General features: G+C 33.4%; 2 protein-coding genes across 3 annotated transcripts; one reads left to right on the forward strand and one right to left on the reverse strand.

The window, feature by feature from the left end:
- Positions 1 to 3,225: 3,225 nt before the first annotated feature.
- On the forward strand, positions 3,226 to 3,579 carry LOC141680257 (secreted RxLR effector protein 161-like). Its single transcript, XM_074486532.1, has one exon. It carries the CDS (start codon positions 3,226 to 3,228, stop codon positions 3,577 to 3,579), a length of 354 nt encoding a protein of 117 aa, XP_074342633.1.
- Positions 3,580 to 6,033: 2,454 nt separating this feature from the next.
- Positions 6,034 to 26,489, reverse strand: LOC141677514 (uncharacterized). Of its 2 annotated transcripts, none has more exons than XM_074483484.1 (13): positions 26,236 to 26,489; positions 25,517 to 25,696; positions 21,785 to 21,905; positions 21,656 to 21,695; positions 21,383 to 21,444; positions 21,252 to 21,307; positions 20,985 to 21,137; positions 20,747 to 20,910; positions 12,535 to 14,066; positions 11,011 to 12,075; positions 9,774 to 10,167; positions 6,428 to 6,499; positions 6,034 to 6,335 (listed from the first exon to the last, which is right to left on the reverse strand). In XM_074483484.1, the coding sequence occupies exons 1-13, from the start codon at positions 26,292 to 26,294 to the stop codon at positions 6,268 to 6,270; spliced, it is 3,966 nt and encodes a 1,321-aa protein (XP_074339585.1). In that variant the 5' UTR covers positions 26,295 to 26,489; the 3' UTR covers positions 6,034 to 6,267. The 2 variants fall into 2 exon arrangements, with proteins under 2 accessions (XP_074339585.1, XP_074339584.1); XM_074483483.1 differs by having other exon boundaries at positions 12,535 to 14,072.
- Positions 26,490 to 27,071: the final 582 nt, after the last annotated feature.

The raw sequence follows: 27,071 nt of genomic DNA on the forward strand, positions 1-27,071 counted from the left end.
TTTTGGGCGTGGTCGAGGCCGTAGTAATCAACAAAATCCTCCGAACTTTAAATAAAAATCTTACTTCCAGAAAAGGGCAACAAATGAGGAGAAACCCGAGGGAAGTACGATGGTTAAAAGGGGTGAAAGTACTTGTAGTCGTTGTGGAATGAAAGTTCATTGGAGAAGTACATGTCGTACCTCCAAACACTTTGTTGACCTATATCAGGCATCTTTGAAAAATGTTGAAACTAATTTCACCGAACAGAATGATCCTTTGGGGATCGCCCATCTTGAATCACACCTCGGAAGTGACAATCAAGTTGATCCTTCGGGCTTTACTCACATGGAAGTTGGTGATTTCTTTGAAGATATTGATGTGAACATGCCCAAATTTGGTGGTGATGAGCATAATTAAACAAGATCTCATCGTGCTAGTTGAACTTTTTCTTTATGTTGGACTATCTATTTTTAAACTTTGAACTATGATATTCATAATTATCAGTTGCATATGTAATTTTCTTTCGTTAATGAAGTACTTGAGATGTTTAACTTCTACTTCTGATTTATATTTTATTTTTCATGAAGAAATATGGCCAGCAGCCTCTCATCATATGTTAAAAGAGATGAGGAATCTTTTTGTTTGGCGGATAGTGCAACCACACATACAATTTTAAAAAATCAGAAATATTTTTTGCATCTAGCATTAGCCAAAGCTAATGTAAATACAATATCGGGTGCATCAGATATAATTGAAGGCTCCGGAAGAGCAAGTATAGTGCTACCCAATGGTACATGTTTATTGATTGCAAATGTAATGTTTTCCACCCGATCAAAAAGAAATCTTTTGAGTTTTAAAGATATACGCCAGAATGGCTATCATATTGAGACAACAAATGAACATGTGATAGAAAAACTCCCATCATATAATTCTGGATTATATTATACTTTCATAAATCCAGTTAAGTCACATATGACTATTAATAAAAGGTTTGTTGACCCGAGAAATTTTATTATATGGCATGATCGTTTAGGCCATCCGGGTTCAACAATGATGCGAAGAATTATTGAAAATTCAAATGGACATCCACTCAAAAACAAAATTGTTCCATTGTCCAAAGATTTTTCATGTGTTGTTTGTTTTCAAGGAAAATTGATAACAAAACCATCTCCTATGAAAGTTGCAATCGAATGCCCAAAATTTTTGGAGCGAATTCAAGGAGATATATGTGGACCTATTACCCCATCCAGTGGACCATTTCAATATTTTATGGTACTCATTGATGCATCCACACGATGGTCACATGTTACTTTATTGTCCACTCGTAATGTTGCTTTTCCACGACTTCTTGCTCAAATAATTCGATTAAGAACACAATTTCCTGATCATAATATAAAGAAAATAAGATTGGACAATGCAGGAGAATTTACATCCCAATCTTTTAATGATTATTGTATGTCGATTGGGATTGAAGTGGAACATTCTGTTGCCCACACACACACTCAAAATGGTCTTGCTGAGTCTTTCATTAAAAGGTTACAGTTAATTGCAAGACCATTACTTATGAAAACAAATTTACCAAATTCTGCATGGGGGCATGCGATTTTACATGCGGCTTCTTTGGTTCGGTTAAGACCGACTTCTTATCATAAATATTCCCCACTACAACTAGTAAATGGTCAAGAACCAAATATCTCTCACTTGAAATTTTTTGGGTGCAGTTTATGTTCTAATATCCCCTCCCCAACGAACAAAAATGGGACCCCAAAGAAGATTAGGGGTATGTATTGGATTTGATTCTCCCTCGATTATTAAATATTTGGAGCCCATGATTGGTGATTTATTCACGGCAAGATTTGCCGATTGTCAATTTGATGAGATAGTTTTTCCTACATTAGGGGGAGATAAGACAAAATTCGAAAAAGAAAAGCAAGAAATTTTGTGGAATGCAGTATCCCTGTCTCATTATGATCCTCGTACAAATCAATTTGAACTTGAAGTTCAAAAGATTATCCACCTACAAGAAGTCGCAAATAGATTGCCTGATGCTTTTACTGATGTCAAGAATGTGACAAATTCACATATACCAGCTGTTAATGTTTCTTGTAAGATTAAACTTCCTGAAAAAAAATAATAAAATCATGCTAGCAAATGAGTCTAAAGCACGCCAGAAGCGTGGTAGACCAATTGGATCCAAGGATAAAACTCCAAGAAAAACAAGGAAACTTGATAAGGAAGTTGGACAATCAAATGGCATCATAGAATTGATCACTGAAAAGACGTCTTCCAAGAATGATTAAACACCTGAAATTGTTGACAATGAAGAGATCTCGATAAATTATGTCATTTCAGGAAAGAGGTGGAACAGAAAAGAAATTGTCATGGATGATATATTTGCATATGCAGCTGCACTTCACATTTCTGAGGAAATCGGGGATCATGAGCCTAGATCGATCTATGAATGTAAAAGAAGAAATGATTGGCCAAAGTGGAAAGAAGCTATTGAAGCAGAATTAAAATCACTTGAAAAATGCCAAGTTTTTGGACCTATTGTCCAAACACCTGCAGGTATAAAACCCGTTGGATATAGATGAGTATTTGTGCGTAAAAGAAATGAGAAAAATGAAGTTGTAAGATATAAGGCACGTCTTGTTGCACAAGGCTTCTCGCAGAGACCGGGAATTGATTACGAAGAGACTTATTCCCCGGTAATGGATTCAACAACATTCAGATTTTTACTCAGTTTATCAATTTTGGAAGGGCTCCGAATGAATTTAATGGATGTTGTGACTGCCTATTTATATGGATCGCTTGATAATGATATATTTATGAAAATTTCTGAAGGATTTAAAATTCCTGAATCATGTAATCTAAAACCCCGAGAATTATACTCAATCAAGTTGATTAGATCCTTGTATGGGTTAAAGCAATCTGGTCGAATGTGATATAATCGTCTCAGTGAGTACCTCCTAAAAGAAGGATATGTTAATAATGTCATTTGTCCATGCGTCTTTATTAAAAGGACAAAAGGAGGATTCACAATTATCGCAGTTTATGTTGATGATTTAAATATCATTGGAACTCCTGCCGAACTTGATGAGACGGTTGCATACTTAAAGAAAGAATTTGAAATGAAGGACTTGGGCAAAACAAAACTTTATCTTGGTTTTCAAGTTGAACACTTATCAAAAGGAATCTTTGTCCATTAGTCTGCATATATTGATAAGGTCCTTAAAAGATTTATTATGGATAAAGCATATCCTGTCAGTACACCCATGGTTGTGCGATCACTTGAAAAGAAAAAAGATCCATTCCGCCCAAGAGAAAAAGGAGAAGAACTACTTGGCCCTGAAGTACCATATCTTAGTGTCATTGGTGCGCTAATGTATCTTGCCAATTGTACACGTCCTGATATCGCATTTTCAGTTAATTTGTTGGCAAGACATAGTTCTGATCCAACTCGAAGACATTGGACCGGTCTGAAACAGATATTTAGATATTTTCGAGGAACAATGGATATGGGTTTGTTTTATTCTAAAGACTCAAAAATGGAATTAGTTGGTTATGCAGATGCAGGATATCGGTCCGATCCCCCATAAAGGTAGATCTCAAACAGGTTACGTATTCACATATGGTGATACCGCAATATCTTGACGGTCTACAAAGCAGACTCTAGCAGCAACTTCTTCGAATAATGCTGAATTATTGGCACTACATGAAGCTAGCCGAGAATGCGTATGGTTAAGGTCTTTGGTCCATCATATTCGAGAATCACGTGGTCTCTTAGTCAATAAAGGAAGTCCTACTGTTTTATTTGAAGATAATGAAGCATGCATCACTCAGACTCGAGAAGGTTACATTAAAGGTGATAGGACAAAGCACATTGATCCAAAGTTCTTCTTTACCCATGAACTTCAACAAATGGGTGAAATTAATGTTTGTCAGATTTGATCATGTGAAAATTCAGCAGACTTGTTCACAAAAGCACTTCCTACATCTTCCTTCGAGAAGTTGGTACACAAGATTGGGATGCGTAAATTTCGAGATCTATGTTGATTTTCATAGTCATGTTTAAATGAGGGGAAGATATAATGTCCTCTTTATTACTCGTTTAACACATGTACTCTTTTTTCCTTCATTAGGGTTTTTCCCATAGGGTTTTTCCTAGTAAGGTTTTAACGAGGCATGATGTTTTTATGAGTCATCTAGGGGGAGTGTTATGTAATTAGTAGATGACTTTTGGTCTTTCATATGCCTACATTAATTAGAGACTTTTGGCTCTCCATTTTCTTGTAACATTCATCCCACTAACCTATATAAGGCTTGCTTGTATCATGATTATGTACACAAGAATAAGATATTCTCTTTTCTTATTAGTTAGTTCTCTCTCAAAGTCTCTTATATATGTCTCTTATATATTATATTATATATAACAAAGATAACAATGTAAATAGAAATTAAATTATTAAAGTTCAAGTCACCCCTGTTAAATGGTCAAGCAACAAAAAAACTAAAATACCCTCAAAAATTAAATGGCGTTAGAAATAATTAACGGAGTAACATAATTTTGTAATTATTTTTGATATCCAGTATTGCATGTGAAAGTTTTTGAATATCAATGTTTCAAGTGGTTAGACAGTCAAAATAGCATTTTACTCCCTTTTTTTGACAAAAGTTCGTTTTTGACAAAAGTTTGTCAGAAAACTTCAACATACAAGAAATGGAGAAAAAACTTAAAATTCTGATTATTCAAGAATGAAAATATATTATTACATAGCTATGTTGTTTATAAAGGAATACATAATTATTAAATAAATAAAACCAAATCTTATTCAATATATGTAAATAAAAGAAGTGTGAAATTGCTTTGAGCATGATCTTGCAATGTTGCAAAGCTATTAGATTACACATGTTTAGAATTTCATTAAACCTATCGGTTTCGATTTGAATTATTTTTGTATTAAATTAAATTTTAATTATAATATTATATATTACGACTTCATAATTTCGGGTCTCATTTAAATATATATATAATTTGTATGAATGTCGATATGGATGGGACAATATTAATTCGAGTTAACTCTCATAAAAATTAGACATTTTCAAAATTTTCTAGATATTTTTAAATTTTTATTTGAATCAATAAATATGTTTACAACCATTTTTGAATTATTGTCGTTAAGTAAGTTCGTCAAACTAATACCTTATTATATTTTATGTATTTTATTATGTAAGTCTTCGTTTTATTTTAATTTGTACATGTACCATGAATTATGATCCATTAAAACAATAATTGTACATTAAAGCTAAATCACCCCGTTAAGAAGGTTATCAAATCTAAAATATTAACATTTTTATTGTACAATAATATAAAATTTAATTTAAGCATTAGTACCTATAATATACATAACTTTTTAGAGATGTAAAGTATATAAATATTTATATACATTCAGAAAATATTATTCAATTTTGATAAGTGTTTATAATTTTTTTTGACAAATAAGACATAAGTGCATGCCATATTGACAATTAATTCAAAAAAAAATAGGTGACAAAAGATGGTAAAATGTTCTTAGATGATAAAAATATAAAGTATAAATTAGCATAATATAAATCTTTAATTTCATAAAATATGTAGTAAAAGTTACAGAAATAATTTTAAAAAAGGTTTTTGCCTAAGTTTGTACCCGAATTTAATATATATCTTCTTAGAGATATACATTATCAAAGAAAAAATAATTTAAATTTTGTAAATTCCCATTTATTTGCCAAATTCCCTGGTAGATCAACAATGACACATCACTCGTACATTGTTGTACATAATTTAATATATATCTTCTTGAAGTTTTAATTCTTAATCTAGGGTGCTCTATCCCCAAGTTAAGGATCTAAAATTAAATGAGTTTTAGGATATTAAGAAAAAAAATGCAAGTCGTATATTATTGTACATAATTTTGGATACATAGTACTACTCAAAAATTTTCCCAACTAAAAATGAAGTAAGTAACTTCTGAAAAGGAATTATATATGTAGCCAGGGCATGGAACAACATAAACTAATCGAAAGAAAAACAACATATGAAGCTATTTATGAAGAGGTATTCACTGATTCACTGCAAACCAGTCACCATCTAGGTATACACATTTGGAACTGAGTTTACAATAGAAGACAATAATTGATACTGGATAAAGGGCAAAACTTCCCAACTGAAATGACATCTCGCTCTAAATCTCCAAGACTTGAGGTCATGTTATCAGCTTCTTCTCACTTATCTCCAAGGCCTGAAGTCATGTTATCAACTTCTTCTCACTTGTTTTGCTTAGGAAGGGTGACAACAAAGAGAAATGGTGTGAATCTGCATTTACAGATATTATACTTGGTATTAAAAAGCTTTGCAACTTTTGAAAATAATGTCAAGAGAATGTAAGTGACACTAGGAGAGCTTACACTTGTGTGAAGTTTGGGCAACAGTTGGTTTTCGTGTTTCCTCTTGAGACAATAAGTTCCTTAGCGTATGCACTGACAATGAGAAAGGGTAACAAGTTTATGTTTTCATATGGAAATTCTTTCAAGAAATGCAACTTTACCTAATAACAACACACACAAATTACTGTTTCTTAAATTCTTCTAAAAATAAAAGCTTAAATATATATTAGCTTACACATATTCTTCCAAAAATATTTTTCCTGGCAAATAATTCATTTTCATCCACTATATCAGTATAAAAATTATGACAAACCGGGAGAAAATATTTAATTTGGAAAACGTATTTCTCTCTAAAAAGAGGGAAGTCATTTTCCTAAAAATCATGTAACATTATATTTTCCTCCTTCGGAAGAAAATTTATTTGTACCTAACAAACACATGAAAAGCAGAAAAATGTTTTCCCAAAATCGAATGAACACCCAAAAACCTAAAAAAGCAAAATAATATTATACGTACACTAAACATGCACAGGAAAACCAGAAAAATATTTTTCAGGAAATTATTTTGACAAACAAATGGAACCTTAAGCATCCTTTGTCTTTTTAGTTTCACAGGGGCTATTAATTAGAAACAAGATTCAAGTACACGGTGTGGTTGATTTCATGAATGAATGCTAGTTATGTTATAAACTAGATCAATTTGAACTACTGTGAAAAACTACATATTAGAGAGGGGGAGGCTTGCTAATAAAGTGCCCACTTGAATCACAATATATAAAACAAATACCACAAAACAGAATTCTATCTCTCAACACTTTTAGTTCAAAATTGCATCCACCAAGAAAGCCTACACAGTAAGGCATTTTTGTTTCTAACTTTTTTGTAATCTGTAATTTTGTTTTAATCGAATTCACCATGACAACTTAACTTAATTGTCGACAGCAGTTATATCCAAAATTATACAACACAATTTATATTTCCCTATTTTGGATATTTATAGTTCGAAAATATATAATTATGTACGACACATGAATAAAAAAGTTTTAAAAACATAACATGTGCATTACGCAAGAATTATAGATGCTGTAGATAAAAGAGTGACGATCTTTATTGTCTAATCGTGATTAATAGTGCAACCCATGCATTATGAGTAATTACACCATTTTGAAAAACTGTGAATTAATTTACAGTTCAAAATTGTATACTTGGTAATTTAAGTTGGTTACTTTATAAATACTCTATACAGCAACCGGTGGATTTCAAAAGAGTCAAGTTAGGAATTGCATATCATTATGTAAAATTTACGTAGATCTTACATTGGTGCTATTATATATTAGCCACTTTATTATTTTCTCTTTTATTCTTCACTTAATTGTTGCATATTGATAAAAACTTAAGATTGTCTTCAGTCCCCCTTCTATACATTAACAAGCTGTGCGCGGTAGCATGAAAGTTGTAGTGTGATCTGTATTGAGCGACTATAAACACCTCGCATAATAGGAACATTGTTGTGATAAATTCATCGAATCTCAATGAATAACATTCATCTAAAAAAAATTGGTCAACGAATAGAGACAAAATATGCCAAAACAAGAAAAAATATATGTTAGATGCTGCCACATTTTTTTTAATCATACTAAGAGCAAGTCCAATAATCTCTCAACTCACTCCGTATGTAAAATGTAAAAACTGGCTCTTAATAGTTAAGATATAGATAAGTAACTTTATCTCTAACAATGTTCTTTATACTAACCTCTTGTTCATTATTTTATTGTTAAAAGTGTAATCTTTCGATTAAAGTATAACATACAAGAGAGAGAAAAATAGTGTTTTTCAGATTTTATTATAAAATAATAGTTAGAACATCCTTAAGAATAGGGGGATGTTACTTAAAAATAAGCAGTGAAATGATGTTATTAGTGATTTAAGGAATTATTAGGAGATTGTTGGAGCTCTTTTTTTTTGCTCTTCATTCCTTAAATTTCAATTTTAGAGCATCAATAACTAGTCTACTGGACTTTCTCCAAGGGTCCATTTGGATTATCTTAAGAAAAATACTTATCACTTAAAGTTGATAAGTGTCAAATAAGTTAGAAGTAGAATTTTAGTTTTAAGTTATTTTGTATTTGGATAATTTTACTTAAAAAATCTATGAAACTTTTGGTAAATTACCACTTATAAGTTAATAGAAATATTTTGTAAAAAATAAACATGGGTTAAAAATCCAAAATTTAACAACACAGATTCACGTAATGAGAGTTACAGTATTACCCTGTTTAACATATATCATCATTACCCTCTCATTTGGTTTCTCCTTCCCTCCCTGTTGCTGTTCCCGAATCCCTATTATTAGTTCTCGAAGTAGAATTTTCGGGAATGTAAGTTTCTCTTTTAGCAGCTTGAAACACACAATCTCTAGTATTTAACTACATAATGTAATTGTGAATCGCCTTTGTAGCACATGTACGTAGAAACTTACTTCAATTAGTAGATGATGCTAGTGCATTTATAACTATAACTACAGAAAGAGAAACTTACATTCTCGAAAGATCTATTCCGAAAATTAGTAAAAGGGATCGAGAGATTGAAAGAGGGTGGACTGGAATTGGTGATAATATTACTACTCACATTGTGTTAATGTTGTCTTTCAGTAATTTTATTTCAGAATTTGTGCTTTTAAATTTTCGAATTTTAACTTGAAATCTATGCATTAATCGAACAGTTTATTCAACTTCATAAAATCCTTTTTGTAATTTTCACAAAAAAAAAATTGGTAACTTATATGTGATAATTGAACAAATACTTTAGTGAAATTACAAGTAATATTATTAAAATACAAAATAACTTATAAGTATTATTTTACTTAAAAAAAGCCCCAATAAGAGGTGTCAAACATGTCCAGCACATCATAAATAATATTTTTTTATTATTCACTCCATCCTTGTTATATTTGGCAACCTCTAAATCCAATAGTTGGGACTCAATAAAGTGTGCCTAAATGGTCCCCATACAATATTAGGAAAACTAGAAATAATAGATTAAGTATGAGTAATATATGTTATCCGTACAAGTATTTGTGTTTTATCTATTTAGAGGGTGTCAGTAGAGCAACTTCTCTTGGTGGTAACTCCAAACAAATGCACCTAAGAGTGCCACGAAACAAGAGATTTTAGCACCTATGTTGGAGATGTTCTTATATGACACTTATTAACTTTAGCGAAAAGTAATTTTTTAACGATAACCCAAGCCTTGAAAAAGTTACTTTTGGAATTCCATGGATGGTTTAAAAGTTATGGTGATAGTTACATAAGCTATAAGCAACATAATTATGTTTTAAAGTTTTCAAAAGCTAGTAAAATGAACATTACCTTTACTGGTAGAGTCAGTATTGGTTTCCGTTTCGCGAGGCTCAGATCCATTGGCAGTAGTTGTACTGTGAGATTCAGCAATTTGCTCTCCAGCACTTGAAGTTGAACTACGGTTTCTTCTTCCCAATTTTAAGAACCGTTTTACACTCTTTGTTTGTCCCTTGGACTCTAAAGCTTTAGGAACGTTTTCTAGTTTCATGTGTTTAAAACTAGAATCTTGTAATTCACCAGTTTTAACACTTGTCGATCCCAATGAAGTTAGTTGCAGTTTACCATACTTTGAATTTCTATACTCCAAAGATGAGACTTGAGCAGAGGGAACATCATCAGACTTTATAAGAGCACTCGTAACTGGCAAGTCGGCAGATTTCTTCTCCATATTATTTGTCATCACCTAATTAGAAAAAAATAATTTGAATTAAATTTTCTTTAGCCCCATCATGAGAAAAGTTTTTCTGGTTGAGTTGTGTTACTTCCTCCTCAAAGTAGATATCTGAAATACTCACCAATATTTATCTGAAACATTTCTAATTAGAAAACCGTTTTTGTCAGTGATACACAAAAACTATCAAGGAGATAACAGCACAAAATAACGACACAAGGATAACAATAACAGACACGACGCGAAACGCGACTCTAACACAGCCCAATTTGTGACACAAATTTAAATAAGGAAACCTAATTGACCCGATTAAAATAAGTATACGACTCAAAACTCAAAATGGACACTCTAACAAGAAAGACCGCCGCAGTTACAACTTACAAAGGCATCGAGTTCCTTCTCCAAAGATCTCGGAAAGGTTTTTTTAAAAAAAATCCAGGTAAAAGTGTAATGGATGGTATTTCTTAAGTAAAATCCAACCCAGCTTATAAGCAAGTAATTAGCCATTTTTACACCATACTGACAATAATACGACTGTAACCGTACATAAATTTAACATGAAAGTCTGAGCCTAAATAGAAAATTAGTGTATGAATAATGGCATTTATTTCATTGCCTTGTCTGATGTTAATCTAGAGCTTAACATCTGAGGACTTTAAATTTTCTCAAGATATATGGCTCTCTTCTTAAACAAAGTGGCAGACAGACTCGTATTTAGCAGCTTATTAATTGTTCAATGAAAGTTCGAGATTGTCGGGCACTTCTACATGCCTCTAATTAATTGTGCTGCTGAGTATGAACATGCTGATGCATTTCATTTTTAAAAGATAATATACTTTAGACTACCAGTCTTACCTCATCAGAAATAGGCGCCTCCAGTGTCTGGATAGTTGTTTCTTTTTGAACTCTATCCAGTGGTGAAGTTGTTGCATAGATGGATTTATACTCAGGAACTGCCAACGTTGTCTCTCCAATAATATTATCATGGTTCTGTTTTTCTAAAACACTCAACTTTTCTTCTGAAGCTGGTACAACTGGAGCAGAAGGCTTTTGACACTCTAGCATGACTACAGTCTTTTCAATTACTGGATCATCATCCAGATCATGATGTGGTTTTCTTCTAACAAGACCTAATTTATCATTAGCAGACGTTACAAATGACTTTTCCCGATTAATGTTTCGTGTCATCTCTTTCTCTGCTGATTTATTCTGCTTTAATTTTACAGGCCCCTTGGATAGTTCAAATTCTGACCCAGGAAGGGATACAACCTTACGGTTGTCTGCGTTTGCTAGAGCAGATGCTTTTTTGCCCTCAAACAATTTCTCTGCTGAACTTTTCTGGTTTACCTTCACAGGCCCCTCAAATGGTTCAAGTTTAAATTCAGGAAGAGATAAAACATTACCTTGGAAACAGTTCGTTGTAGCAGATGCTTTCTTGCCCTCAAACTCATTAGATGAAGCTTTCACTTTTGAACCTGATCTAGCACTACTGATCTTCGCTGAGGAAGCAGAATGGCTGCTTATTGTTTTTGGTTCTGATAATCTTCTAATTCGTGCCATTGAAGCTTTTAAATCAGGCGTAGAAACATTAGATTCCGTTTTAGTAACTGAAACTGATCTCGTTAACCTGTTTATTGTTTTGTGCCTGGTATCAACTGATTTGGGGACCATTGAAACTTTAGAATCAGTAGCTCCGAACAAAGCAGTTCTTATCTTGGACCTCTGCAGAGGTGACGATGATCCAGGCTCTGAATCGCTAAACTTGGATCCTTTATGAGAGACAGGAGAGAGTTTTGCTGGCAATGACTTCCTGCTTGCAGAAGGCAATAGTGAAGTACCAGAGGTTAAGCTACCTCTTGCAGCAATCCTTTTCTTCCGCTCCGTTTTCAGAGATTCTATTCGTTTCTGCTCTGCCTCCTCCTGTAAGTATACCAAATTTATAAAAATAAAGACAAATAAAAAAAACCGACAAGTGGATGCTCAATAGACATAAACTGGATGTATTTAAGATTATCATGATATATGTTACTCCCTCCGTCCCATATATTTTGGCCTAATTTGACTTTGTTGGTCATACTAAACAAACTTTGACCTCAAATAATAATTTGAATTTTCATGCTTTCATAAATTTAAAAGTTGATTATTATTTTACGATAAGTATATTTATGGTAGTAAGTTTTTAAAATAATTATAACTATCATATAATATATGTAATTTTCATTATAAAATTGGTCAATTTGACCAAAATATGGTCAAATTGACAAAAAAAGTGGGACAAAGGGAGTATAAATTTGAATAAGCCTACACAAAACTATCTTACATATCAAAATTTCTTTGGTAGGTGCATTACATATTACTTCATTATTCATAAGCAATTACCTTTTCCTTCCTTAGTTTCTGAAGATCAGCCTTATACGATCTTAGCCGCTCAGCGCGTATGCGTGCTTCTTCTAAAGGATTCGTCTTTGATAATTTTCCTTTCAATAGTGGTCCCCTACTCCTCTTCTTGTCTAAGGTTTCTAAGACTGCTCTTGCCTTCTTACCCTCTATTATCTTAGATCCTTGTTTTGCATCTGTGGCAAATTCTGTATGCTTTGAAGCTGCAATATTCAATAAAAGCTGTTTTTCATAGTCTAAAGCATGGTCATAACCAATTTGCCTCTTTTCTGACCAGCGCTCTGGTAACAAGCTCAACTCATTAGGCTCATACCTAACTTGGATTCCAGTTTTTTTAAGAACATTTTCTGAACTTTGTTGAGTGGATGGAAGCTGAAAATTGATGTCAATAACAGCCCTCCCATCAGAATTAACCTGATCTACTGACATTGACCTTAAAGGTAAAGTGAAGGACTCATCAACCATATAAGCCAGATTATCAGTTGCGATTTCATAACCATTAATAGCCAACTCTGATGAGCTTCCCAAGTTGGATTGGCTTTCTTTCTCACCGCCAAACGATGCTTCGTATATTTTGTTTTTATATAATACACTTCTACCTTTGAAGCCAGTCATATGGATGATACCTGTCTCCAGTCTACCACTGTGATGTGTACCTTCTCTATATACTGAAAATTCATCATTCGATAGTCTAGGAAAGTTAGACACATTCCCGTCATCTTTATAAGATTCAGCTAACCTTCCAGCTTGTAGCTCAACCGCATCTCGTTTAACAGAAGCTAAAGGATCATGACAACCTGTGTGATGTGGTCTTATCTGAATATTTCTTTCCCTTGCAAACATAATGTCACTAAGACAAGAATTTTCTTCAGTTTCTCTAAGCAGACAATTCTGAAAAGCTTGCCAGTTTTCACCATCTGCAGTGCTAGCTTCTTCCTTATCATATAGTGTCATTTCACCTGCAGGTTTTCCCTCTCTTTCTTTTCTCTTGAATGATCTCAAATGGCCCTGATCCATCATATTTGGAGTATTGTTGAACAGATCCACATCACCCTTGTGTACTTCAGAAAACAATTCTGTATTCAAATCCACTCCCGATGTAATGTTACTGATTTTACCGTTAACTACTGTGCCTAAATGTTTTTTACCCGATTTCTCAGCCTTCTTCTGCAAACGGAGGTGTGAAGTTCCACTATCTTCTAAATTATAAGCTGATTCCATCCTTAAAATATTTCCCTCAAGTAAATCTGGTTCAGTTATGCCTTCCATCGAGTGTCTTCTCTGTCCAACATTTAATTGGGAATTCTCCCATGTTTCGTAAGGTGACTGATAATATGAGCCATTTGGAGAATAGTTCTGATGGTAGGGAGTTTGCATGGGAGGTCCTTGATAAAATGGTAGAACGCCAGGTGGTGAATGCATGGGCCAAGGAGGTAACATAGGATGGGGATACTGACCCGAAAGATATTCATGTTGGATAACTGGATTAAGTTGATTCACTGGAGGCCTTATATCTGAAACTGAGCACAATAAATTAGTGTCACAAAAAAATGATAAGCATGACAAATACATAGAAGGTGCCATTATTAAGGAGAAGAAAGCAGAAACGAAAAATAAACTAAAAAGAGGAGATATAAGCACACTCTTTTAGGATCTTTGTTTACAACCTAAAGAAGTTACTGTCTGGGTCCAGTAACTTCTCTGCACCTAATTTAACATTGTCTACTTCTAAATCGGAATATGAACTTGGAAACCGCAACAAATTAGGGGTGAGGTGCTTTGTTCAATAATACATGTCCATGCAAAGACAAATGCTGTCTATTACGCTCAGAATTAGCAATCGAATTACCTGATCCAGATTACGAGAACATGGAGTAAATTGAACTCACAAGAAAATAAATAAAAATGCACCAAAAAATAGATGTATTTGGTGTAGTTCTACCCCGTATGTAAATTTAACCTTGGACTTTCTAAGATATGTCATTCGTTCTCGATCAATAATCTTGTTTCTAACTTGAGAAGGTGATATTTCTTTAATCTTTTTAGTGATCATATATGGAAAAGAGAGAAAGCTTGAGGTAAAAAAAACAGTTGAGATGGAAAAGGCAATTGTAGAGATTAAGTAAACTGATCTGTAGAACTGGTTCCTTACTTTGTTGAAGTATGAGTTGAACCTCAATAATGGTTTTGCATATATATTTATGAAAAGTATAATATTACTTGATGTACAAAAGTAATCTTGTGACCTGTGTAGGGTTTGAAGAATGACATTGACAGGTTGCTTCCTAGATAGAGTATTGTGTCTATGCCAATTGCAGGAAAGAAATTATTGTGGAACTGCCAAAGGAGTTTGTTCGGGAAAGTTGCAAACACATTTACTATTAGAGGAGTTTGACTTGGTAATGGCTGAGAATAAAGTATTTTCAGTTCAATTTTATTTAATTTCCAATGATTTTGAATGCATTTTTATCAAACAGAAATCTACATAACAAAATTTAACTTAACCCCAAAAAAGAGTAAGCGATGTATCAAAACCTATATTATGTGAACTTGGTTGGAAGTGTCCAATAAAGATGTGTCTTGGTATCTGATATACCAATTTTTTGAAAATTTTGGTTGCTTTTGTCTAAATGAAGTGTGGAGTGTTCACGTGATTGTGCAAGTGTCCGGCATGGGCACTGTCAAGTGTACATTGATCAAAATGGGTTACAATGGAGGATTCATCGATAGCATAGCGGTGAGGCTTATTAACCTTGTCTCTCTAGTTTTGTATGAATGAATCTCAGGTTTGGTAGTAATAAATATCCCTTTTTTATATCTCTGAAGTACACAAGTCACCCACTATTTATACATACTCTATCACAGCTTATTCTAGGTAAAAGTGCTAATCTAGATCCTGAAAATCAGTGAATACATGATTCACTATCCTAATTATCAGCTATTATAATATATACAAATCAGTATAGGATATTTACCAATATTCCTTCATTAAGTACTGATATTTCTACACTCCCCCTCAAGCTGAGTTGTATATGTTATACAAATTCAGCATGGAAATGAATTCTTCAAAACTCGATCTGGGCATTGCCTTTGTAAAAATGTCAGCGATTTGCTTCTTTGTTGAAATGTAGTTGAGCTCAACTAACTTCGAATTTACTTTCTCATAAATGAAGTGTCGGTCTATTTCAATATGTTTAGTTCGATCGTGTTGAACCGGGTCTTTAGCAATGTCTATTGCAGATGTACTGTCAGTGTACACTTTAAAGGGATTTTGAGAGTCACGCCTCAATTCTTTCATCAGCCTTTTGATCCACATCCCTTCACAAATACCCAAGGCCAAAGCTCGATATTCTGCCTCTGCACTACTTCTTGAGACCACGGATTGCTTTTTGCTTCGCCAAGTGACTAAATTGCCCCATACATAGGTGCAATAACCACTAGTTGATCGCCTTTCAGTCAGCTCTCCACCCCAACTAGAATCCGTGTAAATCTTCATGTCTCGGTCATTATGTTTTTTGAAATACAATCTGAGACCTGGTGTCATTTTCAAATATCTCATAATACGATAAACTGCGTCCAAGTGCTCCTCACAAGGATTGTGCATGTATTGACCTATCACGCTGACAGGGTAGGCGATATCAGGCCTTGTATGAGAGAGATATAGTAGTTTTCCCACTAGCCTTTGGTAATTCCCCCTTTCTACTGGAGTTGAATCCTTACTTCGATTTACCCTTAAGTTTGGATCCATTGGGGTGTCAATTGGTTTACACCCTAACATTCCCGTTTCTTTAAGAAGATCTAAAATGTATTTTCGTTGAGATAGAACAATCCTGTCTTTTGATCGAGCTACTTCCATACCAAGAAAATATTTGAGGGGTTCGAGATCTTTAATTTCAAATTCCAAGGCAAGAAGTCTTTTGAGTTTCGAAATTTCATCCGTGTCATCTCCAGTTATGATTATGTCTACATAAACAATGAGAATTGCCTTTTTTCCTGTTGATGAGAACTTGACGAACATGGTATGATCTGCCTGACATTGAGTATATCCATGCTTAATAAGTGAATTTGAGAACTTTTCAAACCATTCTCTAGGAGATTGTTTTAAGCCATAAATAGTTTTAATAAGCCTACACACCAATCGCCCATTGTAAGGTTTCTTCATTCCAGGAGGAAAGTCCATGTATACTTCTTCTTTGAGATCCCCATTGAGAAAAACATTTTTTACATCCAACTGATGTAAAGGCCAATCACAATTTACCGCAAGTGATAACAAAAATCTTACGGTATTAAGTTTTGCAACCGGAGCAAATGTCTCCTGATAGTCAACACCATATGATTGAGTGAATCCTATGGCAACCAATCGAGCCTTGTACATGTTAATACTCCCGTCTGAATTATACTTGATGGTGAATATCCACTTATAGCCAACAGTTCGCTTTCCTTGAGGAATCTCAGTGAGAACCCAAGTACCATTTTTCTCCAGAGCATTTATTTCTTCCTGTACAGGAATCTTCCATTTAGGATCTTTTAAGGCTTCATGAATGTTCTTGGGAATCTGAGCACGATCAAGAGAAGAGACAAAAGATCTATACATAGGTGTTAATTTCCCGTAAGCAACATATTTTTCAATAGGATGATTAGTACAACTTCTAACACCTTTTCGATGAGCAATAGGTAAATCAAGATTATCAATAGCAGGAGAGACTAACTCATGACTTATAGAATCTTGACCTTTAAGATTCTCCTGGTGAGGAGGGCTTTGATTAATGTCTGAACAGTTCTTGTCTTGCATATTGACCTCTATATTTCCGGGTTTTCTTCTACTGTAAACAAGTAATTCTTTGTTACCTTTCTCACATGATTTCTCAGTTTGAAGTGGTGTTATGTTTGAAGAAACATTTGGATTTTCTGAAGACAAAACTGAGTTCGGACTGATTATAGGTTGTGCTTAGGACATATTAGGTGTGTTTACAGGATTGAGATTGGCTTGTATACGCAAAGAAGGTGGAGAAAACTCAGCTGATTTTGATGAATTTGGATGGATAGACAAAGATATGTTTTGATGTTCATCTGTCCAGGAATCAGATTGGGGAAATGTGCTATGATTGAATATTTCTCGTAACTGATTTTCATGTGAACACTCTCCTTGAATAGCAGGCGTGGGAAAGAAAGATTGATGTTCAAAAAAGGTGACATCCATAGTGTGATAGACTCTTCTCGTTACGGGAGAGTAACATTTGTATCCTTTTTGACTATTTGAATACCCAATAAAGACACACTTGTGAGACTTTGGATCAAGTTTTGTTCGTTTATGATCATAAATATGGACAAATGATGTACATTCGAATATTCTCAATGGAAGATTTGAGGAGAAAGATGAAATATGAGGAAATGTGTCTTCTAACAAATTTCTCGGGGTTCTGAATTGTAATACTCTACTAGGCATACGATTTATAAGATAGGTTGATGTGAGTATAGCTTCCCCCCAAAAATGTTTAGGAACATGATTTGTAAACATGATTGACCTCGAAACTTCAAGAAGATGTCTATTTTTTCTCTCGGCTACTCCATTTTGTTGTGGAGTATCAACACATGAACTAATATGAATAATCCCTTGATCTAATAAGTACGGACCAAGAATGGAGTTAAAATATTCCCTTCCATTGTCGGTTTTCAGAATTTGGATCTTTTGTTTGAATTGATTTTGAATCATGGAATGAAAACTTTTGAAGATAGATGCAGTCTCAGATTTTTCTTTCAAAAGAAATGTCCATGTTGTCCTAGTGTGATCATCAATTAAAGGATATAAACCATCTAGATCCTTGATATTAGTTACTCGAGAGGGTCCCCAAATATCACTATGTATAATTAAGAAAGGCCGTGAAGGTTTATAAGGAACACTAGGATACGAGTTTCGAGTGTGTTTAGCAAGTTGACAAACTTCACAATGAAAGAATTTTGATTTTTTGTGGACAAATAAATGAGGGAACAACCTTTCAAGATAACCAAAATTTGGATGTCCAAGGTGAAAATGCCACATCATGATCTGATTTTCATTTGAAACAGCAACAGAATTGAATACTTAATTATAATTTTTACCAGAAGTTGATTTCTCATGTTTATATGTATGAGAATCCTTGAGAATATAGAGTCCATCATGCATTTCAGCGCTATCAAACACCTTGTCCGAGCCCCCAACCTGAAATTCACAATGATTTTGATAGAACTTGATTATACAATTCATATCTCGAGCAAGTTTGCTTATTGAAAGAAGATTGCAACTTAATGCCGGGACAAATAAAACAGATTTGAGATGAAGATTGTTTAATAACGTTACAGAACCAGTTCCTATCACTCTTGAGAGAGATCCATCGCCAGTTCTGACTGTGTGGGAATCTGAATCTGCACATGGTTTGAAGGTGTTGAAGACTTGAATATCACTTGTCATGTGATCAGAAGCACCCGAGTCAACTATCCAAGTACCGTTGTTGGAGGTTGCAATATATGTACGAGGCATAGTTCTTGGATGACATGTTGCAATGACATTAGCCTTGTTCGAGGTTCGATTTGAATCCGTCAGCTGCTGCATAAACTGTCCAGGTGATGTCGAAGTTGTATTGATTTCATCATCTGAGACATGTTTGGTTTTGTCATAATTGTCGGTGACAATAGAAGTTGATTGATATATGAGATTGGCTGATTTAAGAGCCATTTATATGAAAATTTTGGTTGAAGCAACCAAAATTATGTTTTTTTGAAGCGATTGAAGAAAAATTGAGCCGAAAAATGTATAGTGAAGCCCAGAATTTCCTAGAAAAGAGCTGATTACCAAAGCTCTGATACCATGTAGTTTTGTATGAATGAATCTCAGGTTTGGTAGGAATAAATATCCCTTTTTTATATCTCTGAAGTACACAAGTCACCCACTATTTATACATACTCTATCACAGCTTATTCTAGGTAAAAGTGCTAATCTAGATCCTGAAAATCAGTGAATACATGATTCACTATCCTAATTATCAGCTATTAGAATATATACAAATCAGTATAGGATATTTACCAATATTCCTTCATTAAGTACTGATATTTCTACAGTCTCCCATGACCAAGGTCATGGATCTGAATACTCATTCCCCCTCCTGTATACTTGAAAAATATAATCCACTAAAAAAATATATAATAAAAAAATGTCATTACGAATGGATATTGTAATGGGCTTAAAGTGTTTTACCAGAGCAGCACGATGCAAAATAATGATGAAAAAGATTTCTATGGACATGGAATCCACTAATATACCAATATTTGGGATACACATAGAATATACTGTTACTTGTTAATAATAGAACTAACAATTCTTTTTTCAAGTGTTTTTACAGTCCTGAAGATAATTTGTTCACGTACATACCTTAGTTCTTGTAGAAGTTGGTTCTATTAAATTCTAGTTTTGTTGTAATAAGTTTAATATTTTGAAAGAACATTAATACATTATTAGGTTTTAAAATTTTACTTTAATTCATAGAGAATTTTTTAACTTGAATTATATAATCTTACTTCATAAACATAATGTACATAACTTAATAATACATATTGGATGTAATATTACAAAATTAAATAAGTGTTTAGCGAAGTTCAATGTTATTTACGTAATATACATATTTAATCAATCTATTGTTCAAAATATTTAGGTGGTTCATTTCATCTCCACCCAGCATTCCAAATCTTGGATAGACCATGCATTTAACCAATAAAATGGCTACATAATGTTATACATGTGCACAAGCTTGTAAACATGCGGTGTATTTATATCATTTCATATAGATGTAATTCGTGTGACAAATATATTTGCAAGAACCCATATAAAAAGGAGGATGAGGAAATGAGCAGGCATGTCCAACAGGTAATTTAATTCATTGTTTAGTTCGGCATTTAAACCTTTATGGTGTGCAACTAGTTATCTATCTTGCAGTCACCCTTAAGAGCCATGCATCAGATAAATACAAGCTTATGCTTGGTTGGCTATCTCTCAGATATGCAAGGTTTTACATGTATAACCTACCTTACTATAATGGATTGCATGCTATTGCACAAATTGGATTGGGGTCAATTAAGTAGAATAATAATTGAATCAGAACGGAAAGATAATAAGGGGATAGGCTCAAATAGGAAAACATTAAATTTAAACAATAACACAAACCTGCACTTTCATCGACTGCTGCATTCTCATTAGAATGAATGGTTCCTGATGCATCAGCGGTTGAAAATTTTAACTTAGGCATCGCTTCTTCTGTTTCAGTTTCAAGCAACTGACCGGTTTCATGCTTTCTCTTCCACAAATCCAAAAATTTTAAACATGCATCCCTGATGTATCAAGTGCCAAAAGACTTTAGTTAAATGCACAAGGAGGATAAGAATACAAACATGTAATTTCTTACATCAAACGCGATGCACCAAAGCATTTAGCAAATGAAACCAGTGGTGCCATGTGACCAATGTCGAAACCTGCAGCTGAAGCACGCGCGAAAGCCATTCCTTGTTCCTTCCGCAGCACATTAATGCGAGTCTCCAAAACCTTTAGCAGCTGAACTCTGGTGGTAAATGTAAGCACATAATGAGAACAAAGGTACCAAAGCTGATCTTAAACACCATCTTCCATAAAGTGGCTTAGAGTATAAATTTGTCAATAAGATAGAAATGTTTACTTTGAATTTCCCTCTTGTGCATCAGATCCATTTGTTTCAGGTGGTTGCGGACCAGGCTTCATAACAAAGAATCCAATTATATATTATTGTTATCACTTGTAAAGACATGTATAAGAAAATTGTATGCTCACCATGTAAAGTACCATTGCCTTCTTTTCATCAGCATCTAGTGTAAAGTTTCTTCCATTACAAGCTTGTGGGGTGCAAATTCAGTATGATGTAATTAATTACTATATTAGCAAACAATTTACTATCTATACAGAAGTTACAGTGTAAAGAAAGAAAATAGATATGATAACTAATTATACAAAACCATTGCAAAACAAATAAAGAAAAGAATCAGAAACTTGAACTAATATAAAACACATTCTAGGTTTCATGTTGACACTCTTATGGTCTAGTACCTTCTGTTCTTGGCATAGGTTTTGCTTGATGGTCTTCTACCTGCCATTAAGAAGAAATAGTTTTTAGATTTACAGCAATGTTAAACTTTTGCACAATGTAAATACAGTGATAGAAGAGGAAATCCTCACCGCATTTATTCTGCTTTCATTGTTTCCCTGTATGAGAATTGCTTTTCCAATCTGTAAAATTTCAGATTCTATTGTGTAAACCCGTTCCAAAATTTCTGGAGTGCTCACAAATCGGACAAACCTATGAAATTAGCATGTACAGTTAGCCTTTTATACTTCATCTCCTGTATATTCTCTTTTTTAACAAGAGGGTTAAATAAAATTTTAGATCCAAGTAAGCACGCGTATGACAAAATTCAAGACGAAACCACCCTTTGATATTTTATCTTTAATTCTATAAAAATATTTTAAAGAGGAGACAGGTCCTCATCAATCATCTCAAATAAATCGAGATCCCATACTTATGGCAAGGAAAACCGTGGATTTTTAGTCATCTTCAGAAGCCAAATGCTGTCAATTTTTACTGATTTCTCTTATTATTGAACCTTCATCCAGCTGTCATACTGAAGCATTCACCTCTGACAAATAATTTGTCCAGCATATGTTTATAATCAAGGGTAATAAATTATTTGGGAGAAAGAAGAAAAGCACACGACCTATCTACTAGACTCATTAATGGTAATGATTTTTTTTCATAAAATTATACATTTTATTTAGTTATAGTAGTTCAGTTGTGCTAGAATTTTATTACCAAAATTGGTTTTTTTGTAGTATATCATGATATAACCCATCTAAGCATTATTGTTGACAACTATGAATATACTATGAGGCCAATCAGTACTCTTTACGGTTGAGAAATGTTAGCATTACAGCAACACGTTACCCTCTACTTTCCTTGATTTTTGTTCTTCAACATAATGGCACCAGGGGCAGGTATACATTTTTGAAATAATTTTGGTTTGTCACTTATATCCCAATTGACTGTCCTTCATTTGTACACTGTCAGTAAAAGCTCAGACACCACTTCATCAGTTCCCTTGCCAACTCCTGAACAGTTCTGCACCACTGAAGATTATATCTATTGCTTTTCTGCACAGCTGCAATTTTATCATCATCATCATCTTACAAATGTAAAAGCATCAAAGGATTTAAACCATCCAATCCACCCACACATCAACAACATCAATTCCAACCACCAAGTCACCAACCACCAGATTTTCTCATGAATAGCTGATACAATCTTCAATCACGAGTAATCATTTTCTGATCAACCAGAAAAACCCCAAGATTGCTTTGACTTCAAACCTATCATCACTTTGACACACTAAACCTACCATTCATTAGTACATAAGTCAAATTGTTGCAACTTCAGAAATGCAGCTACAGTTAAGTGGATATCTTTATACTAAGTCTATCGTTATATTACAAGGCACAAGTTGACTGAGTCATAGATGAAATTTTATATCTCAAGGACGAATAAGCTCTTCAGAAATTTAAGTTTGTAAAACTAAAATCTGTCTTTTGCGCCTGATCCTATGTTCAATTTGCTAGATAAGGCAGGCCATTAACTTGACAAGTTGGAACTATAACATGAAGTTGCTTATACTTGTGCTAAGAAGAGAACTTAATAGGGATTGGAAGGAGGTGCCGGAAAACTCAACTCTAGTGCATTGTGTTGGTCCTGATCGAAAGGAGGTTGAAAGCGCCGATGTAGGTTCAATCCTGACCATAAAAGTAGCAAGGAAAGATGCAAATAGGAGATGAAGAGCAAAACATTACTTTAAAAGCTGTTAATAGTGCCATGGTTGTACACAAAGATGAAGTCAATGCCTTAGAAAAGGCAGAAAGAAAATATCCAGATCGTGTTGAGTTCAGATTCCAGAGAAATATGCATCACCTTCCATGTAAAGCCCCAGTCATATGAATATGTTCAGGTTGTTGCATCACCAAAACTTGTCATCTTATTTTGTCAAAAATACGGAAAAATGAAAGAAATATAACTTTTTTCTGATAGCTTTAAGTTCTCTCATATAAGATACATGAAGAACTTATGCAATCAATTTTTACGGAAATTAGCGAAATTTTAGGGTTTTTATCATCTGATTCAGAAAATAGTACTACTTGGGTTAAGGCATTTTAGTAGTTCAGTATTTTCCTCTAAAAATGGTCATTCGGGGTGCTGTATAGTATTTTCATAGTACTATCTTACATTGATTCTTTATTTCACCTCGAGTACTGGTATTCGGATCTTGGAACTCAATCATGTATAAGGACAACTGATACTTCATATTGGGCCAAAAACATGCAAAATTTTCAAAACCTTTCCAAGTCCTATACTTGGAGTCTTGGACACTTATCCTTTGTAGTCACTTGCCGTGGAGTTAGGATAACATCGTTAAATACAAACCACAAGGCACACATAACAATTAATGTACCGGCTGCAATCAATACTCCTTGCTCTTGTTTGCAGTGGAAAAATCTTAGAGGTTCTGTAATTAATCCGCCGCATAATTTATTGTTACTTTTGATTGATAATTAATTCTTTCATGATGAAACTAAATTGTTTATACAGAATGATTTCATATATTTCTACCGTATATTGTGTTTTGTTTTGTAATTGAAAGTATGTTGGTGATTTTACTACTTTTTATTAATGTTATTGTCCTTCTTTAGAGAAACTGCTAAGAGAGGGAGAAACTGCCAGAAAACCTCCATCTCCGATCAACTTGTAAGACAGATTTCTTTGCAAATCATCAACTTCATCATCTTTATGTAAAAATATCACTTCAATCTCTCTCAATTTCTCGAAAATTCACAAAACCTAAAAACACTAAATCTAAAATTATACATATACATGCATAATTATTCCAAAAATTAAACAGAAATCCTAGTTAAACCGGTTGTTTAGACATACTCAGTTAATCAAAACCCCGAAACATTCTAACTTATATCAAATTCGGGGCGTGCATTATGGTTTCAGGTTTCGATTGCCGTATTTGTGGGTTAACAACGGAGAGTACTTGAATATTTTGTTTGAGTTATTTAAAAATTCAATTCGGAATTAATTGAGAAAAGCAGCAAAAATGGAATCAAAATAGCGCGCATTCAAAACTTGGAATGATATCGAGAGTACATACGGGGAGTACAAGTACTTACAACAATCAAAAGTGATATACTGATATTATATCTTGTTTTATTATTTAGATTAATATTTCACATATCTTACACATATACACACATAACTCGGGAGTTTTCTAGAAACAACCTCTTTATTCTTTGAATAAAGGTAATCTCTGCGTACTTCTTTGTACATCACACCTTCCTAGATCCTGCAATAAGCAGGAGAGAGATATACCGAGTACGTTTGATTTGATTTGATTTTTTTGTAAAAGGACAACTATACCCTTTCTTCAATATTAAATGAAACAAGTATAAGTCAAGTTAAACATGCAAAAGTATTTTTGTTTAAAAAATTTAATCCCTCGTTATACTTGGTCTAAACAAGTACTCATTCAATCATCTCTTTTATGTATTATTTTATCCATCTCGATCCTAAGATAATAATCTCTTAGTCAATTTTCCAAAACAAACTTGAGACTAAAAAATATATAGGATTATAGTCATATCCCAAACTTAATCCCCATACAACAGACATGGCCTTAGATTTTCCCAGCAAAAGACATATTAAATATATTCTTGAATGCAATATTCCACACATAAAGTAACATATATATCTTTGTTACATATATTCTTGATGCAATATTTTACACATACAATAACTTATTAATTTAATTTAACAATATAACAAGGCACTACGGAGAATCCCCAAAAACCTCAGAAAGGTATACAAACCTTTCCACAGTGCCCTTCGTGAACCACCCTGCATCATCATCATCTTTGGGTTTAAGTATAATGGAATAACTGCCTTTTGATATCTGATCTTCAGCAGTCTTTAGGTGTGCAAGGAAACGATTCAGTAAACCAGAATTCAGTTTTTCTTTTATCCCATTCGCAACAATAAACAAGTCATACCTGATAATGTAGTAGCAATTAGACTTCACTGCCAGTACCGTAAAACTGAAAAATTCTATTACAAATGATACAAATTACTGAAATCATTTAATAGCTGATAAACATAATCAAACAAATGAACCTACAATGGACTGACGCAACTCAACTCTTAATAATGCACTCCCTAATTCTCACATGAAAATTCTAATTAATGAAAGAAAGTACAAAACATAGTTTACGGAACTAAATTTAAATTATTTTGCAAAATTTATGGAACTACAGCTTTTCATTTCTTATACTATTCCATTGCACAAATTTAAACTTTAACTAATTACTTTGTGAACATCAGCCGTAAGATATGTATTCTCGATAATTCTCATCATATTTCATATTCCTATCCACCAACCAAATTTCATAGTATCTACAGTTACTGGTAGTGATAATAGAATACATCAAATTGATCGGAAAAAAATTAAAAACGAAATACTCTGAGAAATGTCAATTAAATTGTAACATTCATAAGAAAATATATGTATGTATGTATGTATGTATATGTATACCTAGTTCGAGTTGGAGTGAGCTGAAAAATAACCGATTCAAGGCGAGTGGTTGGCTTCATTGCTGTTATCAAGCTCTTGAATAAGTGAAAATATTTAAGTATATAATATGTGTGTGTGTGTGTGTATGTACAGATTGGGGGGAGGATTTTTGGAAGTGTAATGCCTTTTGATAGAGGGTTGGTTGGTTACATATACAAACTCACTTCACCAATAAAACGAGAGAGAGAGAGAGAGAGAGAGAGATCCGTTGGATTTAGGGGGAGGGATGTAAATAAGAGGAATTGTAGGGGTAGAATTGGGAATTAGAGTTGCGGAAGATTGAGGAACGAGAGATGCTGACAAAACGAGATAGGAGAGAGAAAGTCCAATGGGCCCATTGTTGGATTCTGTCTTGGGGAACTTCGAGGCCCACTTAACCATGATTACACATTTACACTGGTGTGCTCTGTTTTATTTTTATTTTATTTTGAGAAAATATTTATTCCAAAATGTCGTTTAATAAACACAGATTTTTGTTATTGAATTTTAATAATTGATTATATAATCAAATGAAATTATACTGTTAGTATTTCATAAAGTGAAAAGAATTTACTTCGAATAAGATTTAAAAAATTTATTATCTACAACAGTAAACACATTTTTAAAAATTGAATAAGAAAAATATAAGAAAAAGAAATTATACGATTATTATTTTAGAATGTAAAAATGATTTATTTTGTATAAGATTTAAAAATCTTATTATCTATGACAATACACACATTTTTAAAAACTGAATACGAATTTAAACAAATTCTGTATGTTTATTGTACAACATTTAAATTATAATTAGGAGAATG

This window comes from Apium graveolens, chromosome 8 (assembly GCF_009905375.1).
Source record: "Apium graveolens cultivar Ventura chromosome 8, ASM990537v1, whole genome shotgun sequence".
Taxonomy (NCBI): domain Eukaryota; kingdom Viridiplantae; phylum Streptophyta; class Magnoliopsida; order Apiales; family Apiaceae; genus Apium; species Apium graveolens.

Bases quoted from the DNA above. Each gene is read 5' to 3' on its own strand.
- LOC141680257 (XM_074486532.1), top strand. From the start codon at position 3,226: ATGGATAAAGCATATCCTGTCAGTACACCCATGGTTGTGCGATCACTT.
- LOC141677514 (XM_074483483.1), bottom strand. From the start codon at position 26,294: ATGAAGCCAACCACTCGCCTTGAATCGGTTATTTTTCAGCTCACTCCA. The intron at 21,445-21,655 runs GTACTAGACCAT...GCACCCCACAAG, and splicing joins ACCTATGCCAAGAACAGAAG to CTTGTAATGGAAGAAACTTT. The intron at 12,076-12,534 runs GTAATTGCTTAT...GTATACTTACAG, and splicing joins AGAAACTAAGGAAGGAAAAG to GAGGAGGCAGAGCAGAAACG.